Here is a 17,153-nt window from a genome sequence, read left to right as displayed (position 1 = left end):
CATGAATGCCAGTACTTTTCCACAAAATATCTTTTTCAGTAGTAGAATTATAGAAAATATAGCCACAATCAAAACCTTAAATCTACGTAGTACATCCTACGCTGCTTATTGTGGCATATTTTGTTGGCAAAACCATACTAATGCATATGCACACTGACAAATATTTTGTGCAACCTCCAGTTATAATTTGGCCCTTGGCATGCTTAGCACATTTTAGTCACAAAATGTACAGATTTCCCCCTTTGAATCTGGTGGATCAAATTCATTTTTTTTATGAGATTCAGCTGTCTTCAGCTATCTGGATCTTCTTCATCCAAACAAAAATCTGTGACCATCACTAATGAGATTATTTTAATGAGTTGTTAAGCTTGTCAAGCAGTCATGAATTTATGAGTGCATTAAAGTTTCAGTTTTTAAATAAAATATTTCAAATACACAGACAGCTATCACACAGGGCAGGGCTTATCTAAATGCACATTGGCAGTCTAAACATCTAGCTCTGAGCTGCCTGTCTTGATGCTCTTTGTGTGTGAGGGAGAGAAACAGATGCTTCTTGAGCACAGTTTAATTAAGTAAGTGTTTAAAATAGGTGGAACAAAATGAATCACACCTTACATGTGTCTATAAAGACGACAACCTGAGATGACAAGCGGAGAGGTTTTGTGCCACAGACATGTCAAGCTGAGTGAGATGAGACCCTTCCCATCTAGACAAGTAAGATGTGTCAGCAGAGCTTCCTTCCTTACCTCGCAGCTTTGCCAGCGGGTCAAAACATCCCTCTTCTTCCCCAGCAAAGAAGCGGTCACAGTCTAAGAAGTAGGGCCAAGCCATGTCTATTGCATCAAAGGCAGGGAGGCAATTTTTTTTCAGGTTTTCACAGACATGCCTGCAGGGCTTTATAACTTTGTCCTTTTCACACTGTGGAGCCAGCACTGAGCAGCCCAAGAGCCTCAGGTCCGGATTGCATTCTCCCTGGAGCAAGTTGTGCAGCACGCTGATGAGGATGTACTCAGAGCTGTACTCAATCACTTCTCGAGACTTCTGATCCAGAAAATTAGGATACATCGTTTGAGTATAGGCAACATCAGTACAAGAACTTAAGGCAATGTCCACGCATTTTGCTATGAAAAGGAGATGAACATAAGAAAAATAACTTGCTTCACTGACACTCTGAATAGTTCAAAGACAACATAACAAATAACATGTTCAATGAACTGATTTTTTTTTGGTCACAGATAGACTGGAGGCAGTTTGCAATACTCTCAAATGAATCTGATGTCTAAACCCACTTATAGAAAGATGATGGAAAGTATGCTTGGTCTGGAGATTGATTGCCGTTTGATGCAAGTAGATGTCATTCAGCATTCAGAAGGTATCTGACAATTTTATGGGGTATCAGGGGTTATTTGATTGATAAGCACTGTTCCTAAAATAAGATTTACTTTGTTAATTCAATACTTGAACAGCAATGAAAGGACAAATCCCTGGCGAGAAAACACTGGAGTACCAGGCCCACATGGGAGTTCATTTAACAAATAGCTTGGAAACCACCAAAATTAATAAAGCCTGGTTTCCAAAGGAAAGGCTGTCTCATACTCAATTAAATCTTACCTGATTTAAATTAAGAATACAGTTTGAGCTTATTAAACACCAGAGAATCCATAAGAGAGAAAAATCCCCTGTTGAGGTGTGATTTGCTGGTGTCTAACATGGGAAAGACTCAGATTCCTGAATAAAGTGTATTTGTGATATCACTCTCTCCCCTGCCCTTGCCTTTTAGTATGGATTCACTGAGGAGGTGTGAGATGATATAGGTTTTTTTTCTTTAGTGGGAAAGGTATCAATCAGTAAGATATCTGTCTTCTTTGCTTGGCCCCACAAAATTTGTAAGACTTTAATATCTCTGAAACTGCAGCCCCTCTGTGAAGTTTGATTGAAATTGCCCAGAGAGATCAAAAGTTATTCTGGGACGTGACTCACAGGCAAGAAGGCCCATAAATGTGCTTACACGTATATTCTCATAAACCTAGTACATTTTAAGAAATCAAGTTAAGACGTCTTAGGAAGGATAAATGTTGATAATACCTTCAACCCACTCCGAGGTGAAAAGGGAGTAATAGAGAGATGTCTCCATAAAATTACTGGCTATTACAGTAATGGGCCTACGTTTGAGCCTCCTTCTCTTGCTAACGTCTCTCATTGGTAACAAATACCATTGTCACAGCAGCAAAATCCTACCTTGTGTGAAAGAGATCATCTCTCTAGGAACAAGACCTACTATAGCACCAACATTAGAAAACCTGCCAGGAAATAATGAAAAAATACTTAAGGTTTCGAGATTCTCCAAGGACAGCGAGCAAAGTCACATCATTCATACCTTTCTGTACAGTTTGGCATTGACCTGCAAATAAAGAGGAAAAAAAAAAGCATTATGGGGCAGGTACCCGTGGTACCTCCCTCATGTTAGGAATTGTCCAATCTGGTAGCCTCACAGCGGCTGCTGCAGCTCTATGTCCTGAGGTCCAGCCATACCACGGACAAGCGCATATTCCCAACAGGCCCATATTACATACATACACAAAGAGAAAACACAGTACAGGCAAACACAAGCAGCACCAAAAGCATCATCCCATTCCCCTTCCTGGCTAATCAGGATGAAAGACCAATGATGGAAAAGTACAGGTGGGTCCCTCCAGTAGCTCAGCTTAGACACACTGGAACCCCAGCAGCTAGGCTCAGTTTACCCAGTAGCTAGGCTCAGTTTACCCAGTAGCTGGCCCCTGGATCCATTGATCTCCCAGTTGCCTCATGTGCTGACACACATGCCGGTCTCTCTGGTAGCTGGCCCAGACCTAGGGTCTCACTGGTAGCCAAGCCCCAGACACCGTGGTATTCCCAATAGCTGGCTTGGACCTCCTGGTTCCTCCAGTAGCCAACTCTGAGACCCTCTGGTCTCTTCAGTATCCAGCCCAGGATCACAGCAACTCAAATACCCAGCTCCCATATCTTTTGTCCTGTCCACTGCTAGTCCAGCTTGGTGTTTGCCAGCAATTGCACACACTGACATACACACACAAGGCACATGCGCTCTGGTCCCTCCAGCTGCTGCACTCCAGACACACAAGGCCCTCTGACTCATGGTCTCACACCAGTCGCTGCCATGTGGAGCCCCATACACCCCCATCCACACACAAAAAAAGCGAGACTCTTACACAGGCAAAGGGTTGGAAATGGAGTTTAATAAGACAGGACAGATTGCAGGGATCAGGTGCAGAGCATGGCCAGCCAAGCACACTGACCAGCCAGTCTTCGATCCACTTTAAAAAGGGAGGACTTGACAATATATCTGAAGTGTGGTTGTGTAAGAAATCCGCCCTGTGTTTGAAAAAGGCATTGAGCTGCCCAGCCCTGACAACTTGACAATATTTATAGGCATGCTTAAAAACTGTAAGTTCGGTGCCTAGGAAATTTCACTAATGAAAATGTAGGCCTTTAGTAATCTGATTTAGTCTAAAAGTCCATGTGAGTCCTTCTGCACATACCAAGATGCCTCATGGATCTTCCTCTAACAAATCTATTGGTCCTACATAATGCTGTGCATACATTTCTTGTAAAGCAATTAAGCCTTCGGTGGATATGAGGGGACCTATTTCTTCCCCATCCTACTTCATCCTATCTCTAGCAACTGCATTTTACAATCCTTTTAATAACATCTTAAAACTAATTATTTCCCTCCCCAACTACTCTCACGGGAAAGCTTTTCCAAAAGCTGACTCCTCTAATGGCTAGAAATTGCCTTTTAATTTCCTGCCTAAAAGTATTCGTGGCCAGTTTATATCCATGTGTTGTTGTGCCAGCATTGTCCTTTAGCTTAAATAATAGCTCTCTGTGCTCCCTGGTGCATGCCTTCAACGTGTGTTTGCAGAGAGCAATCAGATACCCCTTGGCTTTCTATTTACTAGGTCACATAAATGAAGCTCTCTTGATTTTGAAGGAACGTGGTTTGATGACCCAGGAGAGGCCTTTTTTGCTCCTGTAGCCAATGATTCTATATTGCCCTTCTCCGATACTGGCAATTAAAGAAAAATATTGCTACCAAGGTACTGGAGCTGTTTTCACCAGTGCCTCATAGGAGCTCAGCCATTATGTGCGAGCTTTTTAAACACCAATGGGTCTGTTTTCCTTGTGATGTATTGGGGATGTAGCTATGTTGTTATTTCTTCTAACTCTCACTGGGGGGACAGGCATCTAGCTTCTTGCTCAGTGAATTGAGCATTTGTCCTCATAAGACCAAATTCATGATGTTTTCTTTTTTTCCTACTAAGAAAGTTTAAACTTCTACTTCTGGTATATTTGTTTAAATGTAATCATATACATATGTGTTGCTAATGAGTTGATCATTCTTTAGCCAAAATAAAATCATATAATGAGAACAAAAATAACCTTGGAATTTTATCTTGGAGGGAGACATTTAATTGGAAATTAGTCTGGTTCTATATTATGAATTGTCATTGATCCACATTACCTCATAAAATAAATGAGGGATCAGAACTAGCAGAAACAGCCCATCTCCAACACCAGCAAGTCCTGGTAAGCAGCAAGCTGGAAAAAATTATATCCATACAAACTCCTTTCCTGGCTTGGTACATTATGCTAATAGCAATAAACAATACCTGGTTCATCAACAGTGCCTTCTGTTACAGCATTTCAGTGTTTCCCTTAGTTAGGCACAATCCCCTCAGTGAGTTAGTTATTAAGGTCAAGGCATTTCTAAGAAAGCTTCATCTCAGCCAGATACTGCATGTAGTTTTATATCTGGGGATAATCAAGGAATAGCATTTTGTACAATGCTAGCTGGGAAAGAGAAAGGAGTGATCACTTGTTAGTAAGAGCTCCAGCAATTAATCCTGCTGATAAAATTGGATGTCACTTCCTCCCTGAATCTGGACAGTCCTATATCCCAACACCATCACTTGCACAACAGCTTGTGAGGCTTGGACACAAGTCTGGAGCCAGACAAATGTTCCATACAGAGGGGAAAACTTGGTGTGGCTGGGACTGGCTGGAGTGCACCCACGTCCCAACGAGCAGAGTAACACTACCTCTGGTTATCACCAGGGTCATTAGCAATGAATCTCCTTCATTACTTTGAAGAGTGGCTAAAAAATATTTGATACTTTTTTCTTCTCCTCAGCATAAAATGACTGTATTGTAGCTATTATTTTAGACTAGATGGTTGTGTGTGCTGAGAGCAGTTCTTCACTGGTTCATTTGGGGAGTATAAATGGTCTTTCCACAACTGCTCACATTTCCTCAAAGGTAAGAGCCATTTCCCCTCTGCTGGCTCTGTGACCAAGCTACAAATGTCCTTTTTGTTTGCCTCTCCAACATGCACTGATCAAATAACGAAACTGAGGCACACACAACCTTCCAGACCGCTGTTACTGTGCAGGAGTGCTGTAGCCATCAGTCAGTTTGATACGTGGCACAAACCTATTCTCAGTGGTGTCTCAGTATTCTGCTTACTCAGCTGGAGCAAAAAGGTATTTTGGCAACATGCTGGAACAAGCAGAGGAAACCAAAGGGAAAATGCAGCAGGCGGGGTCTGGGCATGGTGCTGCTGCTTCCCCCTGCTCTGGCTCTCTGAGCAGCAGCAGTCTTACTGCGTTTAGTAGATGCCTCTTTCTGCCCAGCTGGCCAGAAGGAGAGGTGTCGGGAAGCAACGGATAGCTAATGGCAGAGACAGGCAAAATTTTGCTAAGTCATATGCTGTAGCTGAGTTCACAAGAGGACTGGATTGTTTTGTGAGCAGGAGTAGATGTTAGCACAGGAGAGGTAAAGACAGCTCTGATTTCACACTGTCTGCTACCCGGCTTCTACACTTTGTTATTTTTACCATACTTAATAGGAAGAGGCAATCTATTAAGCAACATGGCTATTACTCATTAACAAAGACGCTGACTGAAGAGGATAGATATATTTTTTAGATGAGGAACCCAAATCTGTATAAACCTTTCCCATGGCAACTTAAGTTGTTCTTCTCAGTATGTGATAAGCAGGGGTGATTCTTCAACAAAAGATAAAGCTTTTCCACTACTTTTGGTCCAGGATGTCCCTCATAAGCTCAGAGCTACCAAAACTCACTCATTGACTAGCAGCAAAACTGTTTCCTTCCTTCTGGGTCCTAAACCTAGTTCTAAGCCTAAACTTAGATCTAAGCCTCACATTTTTGCAGCGTACTGTGCTGTTTTCTCACTCTCTCTCTCTGCCAGTTACATCTATGCAGCTGCTTCTGCCCTCTCAGAGGCCAGCTCTGCCCAAACTGTAGCACCTCTCCCCACCACAGCCCCCTGCAAGCTGCCTCGTGAGCCATGCATCAGCCATGGCTCTGGCATGTAAACACCCAGGAGTGAAACAGCTTGAGCTTTCAGGTTATCCAGAGTTAATATACATAACAGCAAGAGAGAAAAGGACTGGTTTATACTAGACCTTGCTTTATAGCGAGTCTTAAATGTCTATGCGTGCTGATGTGGTGTTTGGACTTTTCTTATGTTTCCTAATGCCAATGTTTGCATATGTTTTGGAGGGTGCGGCTCTGCAAGGGCCAAAGATAATTCTCCAGTGCGTGTACTTATATAAATAAGTGTGGATGCACGTAACTGGGCCAGAGCCTGCCTGCCTGGAGAGCAGGCAGCAGGAAACTCTCCGAGGCCAGCGCCCGAGCTGCAGCTGCACGCTCTGCTCCCGGAGCCCTGCACCCGTGGGCCTGGGTCTGGGTCTCTGCACACAGAAATGACCAGCAAATCCCTGTCCCCACCTGCTATAGCTTGTTTTGTCGAAGCTCCAGCAATGCCAGCTAGAAGAGTTCAGCCACTCCCTTTCTCTTTTTCATAAGAGGAATGGCAGGCAATGATATACAGATTTTCTCAGGTCTCCAGATTAACTTGGCAGGCTTCAATTGCTGCTTCTTGTGTGCTTGAAAGAGCCTAAACCGCTTCCATTTTTTGAACAGAGGCTTCCTGGGCTCAGAAGAAGACAGTGCCACCTCCTCTCATAGTCCCATCCGCAGACAGGTTGGTACAGAGAGACGTTTTTCTTCCTGACTCAGAACAGCCTTTTCAATTTTTTATGTTTATTTTGGTACTTTAGCTATTCCACCAGACCTACAAAAGTCCTTTCAGTAGCAGAGCTTCTATTTAAGATTATGGATAAAATAACTTATTGAAGAGGAGAAAAGCCATTTCAAGCTTTCTGAGCCCCCTCTATAATATACGCTTCTGGTTTTAATTTGCAAAGGCAAGCTTGAAAATCTACAATGCAGCACATACATATTTTACTGCCAAGCTTACATTTTTTCCCCTTGATGATTCAGCACTGAAAGAAGCAAGCTGCTGTGATTAACCCTAACGCAGACAATAGAGCTCAACAGCTACTTCCAGTGCCATGGCTTGGCTGGTTGCCTGTTTGAGAGCAAAGCCAACAGGATACTTGTGCGCTTGAGGATATTGAATAAGCCCAAGGGCCAGTTTTAAACTCAAAATATCTAAATCATTCAGTGAGGCTTACACAATTGCATTGTTATGACTGACAGATGGAATAAGATTAGATAATTTATCTTGTACAGACCAGCACACCCCCTACCAGGGTGTCTTTCTTACAATACTGTTTTCAACCGGAGGACATATGTATTCATTTCAGTCTGTTTATAGTCAAAACCTCTGCTTTTCCAAACAAAGCATTTTAGTTTCTGATCATATTAGTATTACTGTCCTTGTGGTTCCACATGGTTCATCGAGTCAGTCTTTGCAATGATAATTTGCCTTGTAACACTAAAGAGACAAAACTTAATATCAGCGGTAATATGCAAACACTGCTGGGCTGTACCATTTTGCAAAACATTGCAACAGCACCTGCAAATGGTAAAGTACAGCCTGCCTCCAAAGTCAGCTCCCGGCAACAGCACAAAGACAAGAGCAGGACAAGATCCATTATAGAATACTATAACGGATCAGAATTGCCAGGAGGAGGGTGCAGGAGAAGTGAAGAAGGGGACTAGCGGTAGAGGAATGAGGCAGTTGAGTAGCTTGGCTACGGGGAAAACAGTGGAGCAGAAAGCCCAGGAGAGAAGGCAGCTACATATCTAAGGCATACATGCAGGGGCAGAAGTGGAGAAGATCCCCAGCCACAGAGAAGGAATTCCAGGAAAACTGGAGGAGAGAGGAGTGATTGCAAAAAGCAGCCCACGTGGTTAACTCCTTTTTCTGGCTACATCAAAGTTTTTGTGAGTAGAGGACTGAATTCCTGGTACTAATCTTCCAGTCCAGCAATTGCTGTAACTGCCCCAGGGAAGCGATGTGTTTGCAATCAGGCAGAAGCAGTATGCAGGAGCCCGATGTGCAGGCAGTCAGACAAGCCCTGTTTTAGCCCTGCTCCCTCACACGAAGCAGACTGAAAACACCTGAAAGAGATTAATGCCTGATCAGCCTTCACTTTGCAGAGCAAGATCACAGCAGGAAGATGCAAGCCAGTATTTGTTATTAATCACCCTTCTTTCTAACCCACCTGCTGCCTGGCATTCAGTTCAACACCTGTTTTTATCGAGTTACTGAAGGTGTTCCCACAGCAATGACACTGCAGTTGGCTTTTCCATGACTGTTTCTCTCACAGGAGGGTCTGGGGGCTGCAAGAAGATGCTGAAGCTTTCCCACGGGTGATGGGAGTTCACACAACCTGCAGACCTTAGGTCAAAAATCTGTGCAGATGCACACCAAGACCTGCCACTGGGCAACGGCTCAAAGCCATCCTCAGTGGTCGACAACAATTCTCCCTTGTTTCTAATTGTCCAGATGCAACTCAAACAGGGCTGCAGTTGTAGGAGCCTAAAAGAACTGAGGAAGAGTATTGCTGTCTGCCTGTCTGTCCCCACCGCCTGTCTCGGTCCCTGTAGTGACAGGATCCCTGGTGCCACCATAGCTGTGTCTCTGGCCAGTAAATGCTGCTCCAGGGAGTCCTCCCAGCTGAAAATCCTGAACAGAAGCATAATCCCAAACCAAAAAACCCTAAGTGCCCTTTTTTTGGCCTCATCTGAGATGTTTTTCCAGTTGAGAGGGGAAAAAGTACCAGTTAGGAAAACAAAACACAAGGAAACAACAACAACGATGACAGCAAAATGGCCTGGGAGTTGCCAAATTGGCTGAAGACCTGCTGGGTTGCACATGTGGCTGGGCTGCTGCTGAACATGCATTTGCTGTCCACCGAGATGATCTGGAGACATATAGACACCATCTCTCAGTGTCTGGCCAACAAAGGAAGAAGAAATCAGCTCAGGTCTGGGAAATGCCGGCGTTAAAAAAACAGATGGGGTGAGAAGGTGAAATAGGTCAGAAAATCTCTACAACTATCGTCTAAAGGATCAAATTTTTGTCAGGGTGACTGGAAAAGGGTGAAAACACCTATTAGGCTGGTGATCTGGAGCTGTGATGCCTCCATAGCCTTACTTTGTGACCATACACTCTCTATAGCTCAGTTCCCACTAAGGACTCAGTCCTCTCTAAGTGCTTTGGCCAACAGCTTACCACAGAGTCAGAAGCTTACCTTTGAGTAAGTTCAACTCTGTTGAACACCACGGGACAGAGGATCATGTCTGAAAAATTGAGGGTTTTATTTTTGATGCTACAACTCTTCCAAAACATTTGCAAAAACATCATTCCATCCTCTTTGAACACAGCCTATGCAGCCCCCTAGCATAACTGTCTTTTCATTAGTTTAGACGTATGAGAACTATTGTAATTAACATCACATCTGGTTCTTCTGTAGGTAGTTGAGTTTTATCCAAATGTGGTATTTTTCTGTTACAAAAGATTGAGTTAATTCAACAGCCTTGACTTAAATCTGTGCCTTAATCTCTTATTGTCTCCTAGATGAGGTTGTCCTGTTATAACCCTGTAAAACTGAAATAGTGCCAATTAAATCAATGGAGTTACAGCAGGATAAACAAAGGAATTGAAATTTCAGTTTTTATTTCTGCAATGGGCAGAGCAACCCTAAATCCTTAAACTTCATTGATCTGTGACAGCTGCGTCCAACTGGGAGGGTGACTCTGGCCAAAGAAGATTCAGCAGTCATAAAAGCCCTGGGTCATAAAAGCCCTGGGTCATAAAAGCCCAGCAAAGAGACCAGAACGTGGCCCACCAGCCTCAAATGCCGTGTTCACAACATGATAGGTAACTTCTGCATGGTACCTTCATGCTTAGCCCCTCCTCAAACAATGGCACCTGTGACATTTATCCAACATTTGGTCCAGGCTTGAGGAGGGGATGGCTCTCACATGGCCTGGGCAGCCCAAAGGGGAGTAAGGTAGCTATCAGCCACCCAGCACCCCCAACCAACCACTAATTGACTGGGTGAAGGGAAAGGCAATGTCTAGAAATGTTAAAGGGGATCCACCATTAGTGTTACTAAGCCTTGCTAAAAGCCTGGTTGTGCCTTAGGGCAGTGGAGTTTTTGTTCAAGTTTTGACTTCTATGTATTTACACACCGGCACTTTAAAAATATCTGAACAAATATTCTGAAGAAAACTTTGCCTTCAGATTAAAATAAGGCATAAACTATCTCAGCAGTAAAAGGATATACCTGTGTATTATGTTTTCAATATAAAGTTACTTTCCCCACATAAGTGGCTATTTCTGATCCCATTTCCCATGTTAAATGTAGCTGAAGATCAGTGTTGCTAAAATAATACTTGTGTAGAAATACTAGAGTCAGTGGCGGGACTCCAGAGCAGCTCACATGACTCAGTGATGACAACTGGCTTTATGAGAGCTGGAATTTCTCATCTTGTGAGTGTGCATGATGTAGATGCTAGTTCTGAGGTTTTTTTGTTTTCACAAGACTTGGACATATCCATCTCGGGTGCGGCAAGCGAGATTCCTACAGCTTGGGCTTTCCCGCATGTGACGGTGCAGTGCTGTGGCCACGCTCCATGTCTGCGCCTGCCCGTGGCAGCCACAGCAGGACGAGGGACCCAGCTGGCACCACTGGCCCTGGGGCAGAGGAGCAGACCCCAGCCCACTGCCAGGTCAGCCAGTGCAGCCACGCGTATGAGGGCAGCAGTAGCTGGAGAGGCTCTGCCTGCGTGTGTGCACACAGACATGGGTTTCACCAGGAAACAAGCATTAGAAATATCCACAGCAGGTGAACTAATATGCTCAGGTCCCATGAAGCTGGGGCCAGCGTGAAGCTCATGGAAGAAAATGGCTTTTTCCTTCTTTCACTTAGCAAAAACCATAGCACACTATGAAGATGGGAATGGTGGACAAGGAGAGGGGAAAGGTATAACATCTATATCTGAAGCTGTTTTTTCTGTCAGTCTGACTTTCCAGAAGACGATCAGTCTTACTCAATGCCATAGAGTCATAGAATGTCCTGAGTTGGAAGGGACCCACAAGGACCATCGAGTCCAACTCCTGTCCCTGCATAGGACAACCCCAAAATTCACACCATATGTCTGAGGGTGTTGTCCAAATGCTTCTTAAATGTTGTCAGGCTTGGGGCCGTGACTGCTGCCGGGGGAGCCTGTTCCAGTGCTCCACCGCCCTCTGGGTGAAGAACCTTTTCCTAATGTCCAACCTAAACCTCCCCTGGCATGTCTTCCTGCCGTTCCCTCGGGTTCTATCACTGGTCATCAGGGAGAAGAGATCAGCGCCTGCCCCTCCTCTTCCCCTCGTGAGGAAGCTGTAGACTGATGAGCTCTCCCCTCAGTCTCCTCTTCTCCAGGCTGCACAGACCAAGTGGCTTCAGCCGCTGCTTGTATGGCTTCCCCTCTAAGCCCTTCACCATCTTTGTGGCTCTCCTCTGGACACTCTCTAGCAGCTTTGTATCCTTTTTGTGCTGTGGCGCCCAGAACTGCGCACAGCGCTCAAGATGAGGCCGCACCAGTGCAGAGCAGAGCGGGACAATCCCCTCCCTCGACCGGCTGGCAATGCAGTGCTTGATGCACCCCAGGACACGGTTGGCCCTCCTGGCTGCCAGGGCACGCTGTCGGCTCACGTTCAACTTGCCGTCAACCAGAAGCCCCAGGTCCCTCTCCACAGGGCTGCTCTCCAGCCCCTCGTTCCCCAGCCTGTACGTACATCCAGGGTTGCCATGTCCCAGGTGCAAAATCTGGCACTTGGCCTTGTTAAACTTCATACGGTTGGTGATTGCCCAGCTCTCTAATTTGTCCAGATCTCTCTGCAGGGCCTCTCCGCCCTTGAGAGTGTCAACGGCTTCTCCCAACTTTGCGTCATCGGCAAACTTTGATAACAAACCATCAAGTCTTGCATCCAAGTCATTTATGAAGATATTGAAGAACACTGGCCCCAAGACGGATCCCTGCAGAACCCCCCTAGTGACTGGTCACCAGCCCAATGTAACCCCATTTACTATAAACCTTATAGCTAAGAGAGGAGCCAGTGCCACAAAATCTGTTCTGGGATGCAGAAGAAATACAGTACCTGTCCCCTGCCTCCCACCCTAGTGGTTTTTCCCTCCCCAGCCTTCCCTCCTTACACCTCCCCACTCCCTCCCATCTCCACTGGTTAAACTGGGAGCCCCTCAGGATGGAGCAACGTCTGGCTCAGGAGCAGAGCGAGCCAGGATGGTAGGAAACACCAAGGTGCTTGGGAGAGAAGGAGGCCCACAGGTGACAAGCGTGCCAGCCAGGGCTACCCCGCGAGCAGCGCTCCAGCTCAGACAGGCAGCGGGGCTGGCAAAGGCTCAGGCACCCCTTCTGCATTTAAGCTCCGTCCCCCGCCGGTGCCTCCCCAGCAGCCGTCTGTACCAGCCGGGGAGCCCACACGGTGGCACCACAGACGGCGGCGCGGCCCCGAGCCGGCGGCCGAGGCTGCGCTGCGGCGCCCGGTGCCGCCCGGCCGCGCCGGGAGCGGGGCCCCGGGCAGCGGCGAGCGCTCGGGTGTTGCCTCCCAGCTCGCCCGATAAGCCCTGAGGGTTCGCACAGGCACTGGAGCACTGGCGTACCCCTGCCCCAGAGGTCCCCAATAAAGCGCTCTCTGAACACGAGTGATCAGGAAAGGCTTTATCACCTGACCTCTGGTAGCATCTTAACGGTAGAGCTGGCCCCAGTTGCAAGAAAAGTCATCTGCTTTTGCTCTTTCAAGGCATGTGAGTTCAGCCTGCTTCTACTTTGTTTTTATTTTTGTTGTCAGTGATGGTCAAGTGCTGCATTTAACCAATTACCACTGCAATACATCAGTCAGCAACAGAGACGTGCACAACTCGGATAAAACAGCAACCTGTGCTATTAGCTCCCTCCACCAAAGGCTGGCCACCTTTCAGGGCAAACATGCTAAGCTGTACTTTTCTCATCCAAACTAGAGGCTAGGAGTCCAGTAAAACTCATCAGGGTCTGTAAATGCTGCCTTGCAATGAGGCAATGTAACATCTTATAACTGGTGGGACAGTGGCTTACTGGCTCCCCAAGGATACAGGACACAGCTGGGGAGAAGGCATCTGCCCTCTCTCTCAGTGCCATGGTTCCCAGCTGCTGCTCAAAAAGCTCCCCACAGTGTGTGTGATGCCTGTGCCGTATCGTGGGGCTGGTTGACAGTACTCACCTCCTTATTTTACTAAAAAGAAAAGCACAAAGAATTTTGTGACAATCTTGGTATTGTTATTTTGGTTTCTTATTTAAAAAGAAAAATGAGTCACAGCAGAGTAAATATCACCAAGAAGGCCAGGCAGCCTGCAGAAATCCGCTCCAGCCTTGCTGGGAGTCAGACAGTGGCACTGGTTCCTGCTGCCCTTCTCTTCTGCGTGAGCAGCTCCAGGCTGGTCTTCTCCTGCAGGGCACCGCAGGGCTGGCCACTGAGATCCACAGAGATCTGCACAAGGGATCCCAAAACAGGGGAGAGACTCCCACTGGTACAGCTGAAGACATAACCTACTGCCCTGGATGTCGAGAGGAGACTCCTGCAAGGTGCATTTGTGAACACGTGCAGCACTGCAGTCCCCTTTCCTTTCACGTGGCCTGACATGGCCTTATCTCCCCTTCAGAAAAGGAAGGCCCTTGAGAAGTCTGGCAGGTCTCTCAATGTCCAAGCTGCTACTTTATTCCCTGGTCCAACATCCCTCCAGTGTGACGTGTGCCCCTTCCTCACGTTGCACACCACGTAATGACATTGGCAGCTCACTTTCCCTACCACTAGCTATACCCCAGGGCCATATTCAGCAGTCCAGCCCCACACATGCAAGGTGTATTTCCATTGCCTGCCTTTCCTCAAGCCCTCCCCTAAAGACAGCACAGTTGCCAACACACACAAAACATTCTGCCACAGCAAGTTACCCCTCGATGATCCCTACGTTTGTGGTTGCCAGGATTAATACCCCATGGAAAAAACTTTGATCAGCTGGAACTGGAGCAGAATCATGCCTCAGAGAGAAAGGGCATGCTGCAAACCACACAGCCTCTTCCTGTAATTGGCTGTAAACAGTCTACAACACTTCTCTTTGTGCAGCTTTATCCAAAAATAAAATCCCTTCAGGCTGTGGTAGACCTCACTTTGATGTTCATGGGAACAGCACTCTCAAATTATATGCAGTACACGGCACATGGGCTGCATTGTGTAGCAGTTCAACGCCAGTGACAGTCTATAGCTTATACTTAAGCACTGAAATATAGCTGAACTTCCTTTGGTAACACTAAGGTCAGCTTCAGGTCAATTTATCCCTTCCTGTACTCCCATAAAACAAATACTTTTCTGAATCAGCCTGAGTTTGAACCCTCTGAAAATAGCTTTCCTGGAGTAGATCTTGTCACTACACTGGAATTCACCACTCCACTGTCCCCAGATAAATGAAATCTGAATTAAGTCCACGTGATTAAAAATACCACGTACTTTTAAAAGATACTGTTAATACTTTTTATTAGTCAACTGGTTACTGAACCAAAAGCTTTCAATTCATTTAGCAGCATGTTTCTATCTAACCTTTATTCTAATGGGTAAATCTGATTTTCCAGTTAATCAACTCCTACAAATTCCATATTGCTTATAGCAAGCTACAACACACCCTACAGCTGTCAGATCCTAATAAATCTTCTCATGCTTTGGACTTGAAATAAGTGACCTAAGGCTGAATGTAAGGAGAAGATTTTTTTCTTGAGCAGAAAAGCACACAGAAGGTCTTAAGTTCATCTTCTTGCAATCTGACTACCACATTCCTAGAAGGCAAGGCCAGAGATGGGGCGAATCCTCTGCATTCCCCACAACAGCGAGGGGGATCCTACTGACTGGGAACTCCATAAATTGACAGAAAGACACATCTACATGTGGCCTTAAAAGAAAGTAATGGGGAAACGTTATGTTCCCTTCACGTTCCCTTACGTCCCGGACTTGTTTTTCTGTTGCAGAGCCACACCACTGCCTGCCTTCCCATCCATGCTTCCCAAGCACAGCCCCAGTTTCATCGCTGGCAACCTGCAGATTTCCAAAGAGCTGATCCCCTCGTCTCTAGGGGAGAGTGACAGCTCCTGCCTCCCTCGCCTCAAAGCTGGAGCCCTTTACTCTGCTCATCTCCAGGAGAAGGAAGGAGAGAAGAAGGGGGACTTTTGGGGTGATTAGCCTTACCTAGGGTCTCCTGGCCAGTTTCGCAGCGGGGCGCCGGCTCGGTGGCCCTAAGCAGCCCGCCAAGGAGGAGCAGGAGCCTCAGGACCATGCTGGAGCCCCTTGCGCAGGCAGCACAGTGATGTGGCACTCGCTGCCTGATGGAGCGGCTCCTCTGCTCAGGCTCCTCTGCTCGGAGCCTCAGCGAGGCTCTGGCTTTCCAAGCTGCAGAGGAAATCAGTGCACTGCAAGGGCATGCCCACGTCTCACAGCATATGCAGTCCAGGCATCAGATTTCAGCTAGCATTTGAGCTTGGAAAGCAAAAGGCTTTGAGACAGAGAGGGAGGAGGAATGAGCTTCCCCCTCCCCTCTGCCTCCCAACTGTCTCCCTCTTGCAGCCTGGTTTACAATTTCATAAACAGTTTGAGCAAAGCGGGGTCCCTGCAGCGATGCGCCTGCCTGCTCCTCAGCCACGGGTCCGATGCCTTTGCTCTTGAGGCAGCAGTTTTCTTAAAGGACATGGGAGCTTCATTACAGCATGTCTCGCTGAAGCCGAGAGTGATTGCCTGGAGAGAGCAGGGGGAAAAGAGAGAAAAACAAACAATCGAAAGCAACTTTCCTCCCGAAGAATGGTATTTCATAACCCACTTAACTGCAAGTTTAAAACACAACCCGACAGCAAAGGGACTGTAAGCTGCATCCCCTCCAGCACAGCGAGAATGGGAACCCACAAAATAGCCACCAGGATCCCCCTCTGCATGCTCCTCCTGGGGATTTTACTTAAGATAAGATCCAGTTTACAGAAGCAAACTTGGAGGGATGCCAGTCTTTTCTGTCTATTCTTAAAAAAAAATAACTTCACGAAAATGTAGATAAGATCCTAGAACAGCAATACAGGCTTTAACTGGATGGTAAATCTGTATTAAGTTTATCTTAAATTGATTTTTTTTAGGGTTTTTGTTTGTTTGTTTTCAGAGAAATATGCATTGTATGTCTTTATCCCTGTGCAACAGGTATGGTGGAGAAGTTTGCTTTAGGTAGGATGTGAACTCTTCATTTTTTACCTACACTTCAAAAAATATCCTGTATCACAGGAAAAGGAATTTTTCTTAAAAAATCTAGACCAAAACAGACCAAAGCATCCTATTTTTCCAGGCAGTGCATGTTCCTTTGAGGACAGATAACTGCTTACACATGAGAGCAGAGGATCTGTGCTTGCAGTCAGAGCACACTGGCTCCTGTTGATCACTATCAGAGAGATCAGCAGGGAGTTACGGTGCTATATGATAATGTAATCAAATAAACCCCCCTATAGGGAAACACACTAAAGAGGCTGACAGGGCAGGAGAAAGGTATATGCATCTCGAAAAGCAATTGATGTCTCATCATATTGGGAAGAGGTTACACTGTGAGATAGATTGGGGAGCTCCTCAGGAAAGCACGTCCTCTTCTGCCAGGCTCTGCAAGGGAGGGTGGCTTTTCTTGCCTCCAGGATTTTCTACTAGATCCTGAGACCACAGAGTCTGCCCTGGCAGTAAACAGCACCAAAGCCC

The 17,153-nt window shown here is 46.2% G+C and overlaps 1 protein-coding gene across 1 annotated transcript in view; it reads right to left on the bottom strand.

Annotated features, from left to right (window-relative positions):
- CPZ (carboxypeptidase Z) overlaps positions 1-15,711 on the bottom strand; it is a gene marked incomplete at both ends in the record, with an annotated part of 35,454 nt that extends 19,743 nt beyond the window's left edge. The window contains 3 exons of the mRNA XM_082315084.1: positions 747-1,121; positions 2,378-2,401; positions 15,624-15,711. Of these exons, the coding sequence (XP_082171210.1) occupies positions 747-1,121; positions 2,378-2,401; positions 15,624-15,711 (487 nt within the window). The remainder of the gene's footprint in view (positions 1-746; positions 1,122-2,377; positions 2,402-15,623) is intronic.
- Positions 15,712-17,153: the final 1,442 nt, after the last annotated feature.

The sequence above is a fragment of the Platalea leucorodia genome, assembly GCF_965183815.1.
Source record: "Platalea leucorodia genome assembly, chromosome: 6".
In the NCBI taxonomy this organism is placed as follows: domain Eukaryota; kingdom Metazoa; phylum Chordata; class Aves; order Pelecaniformes; family Threskiornithidae; genus Platalea; species Platalea leucorodia.
This window is presented reverse-complemented; position numbering and strand designations above follow the sequence as displayed.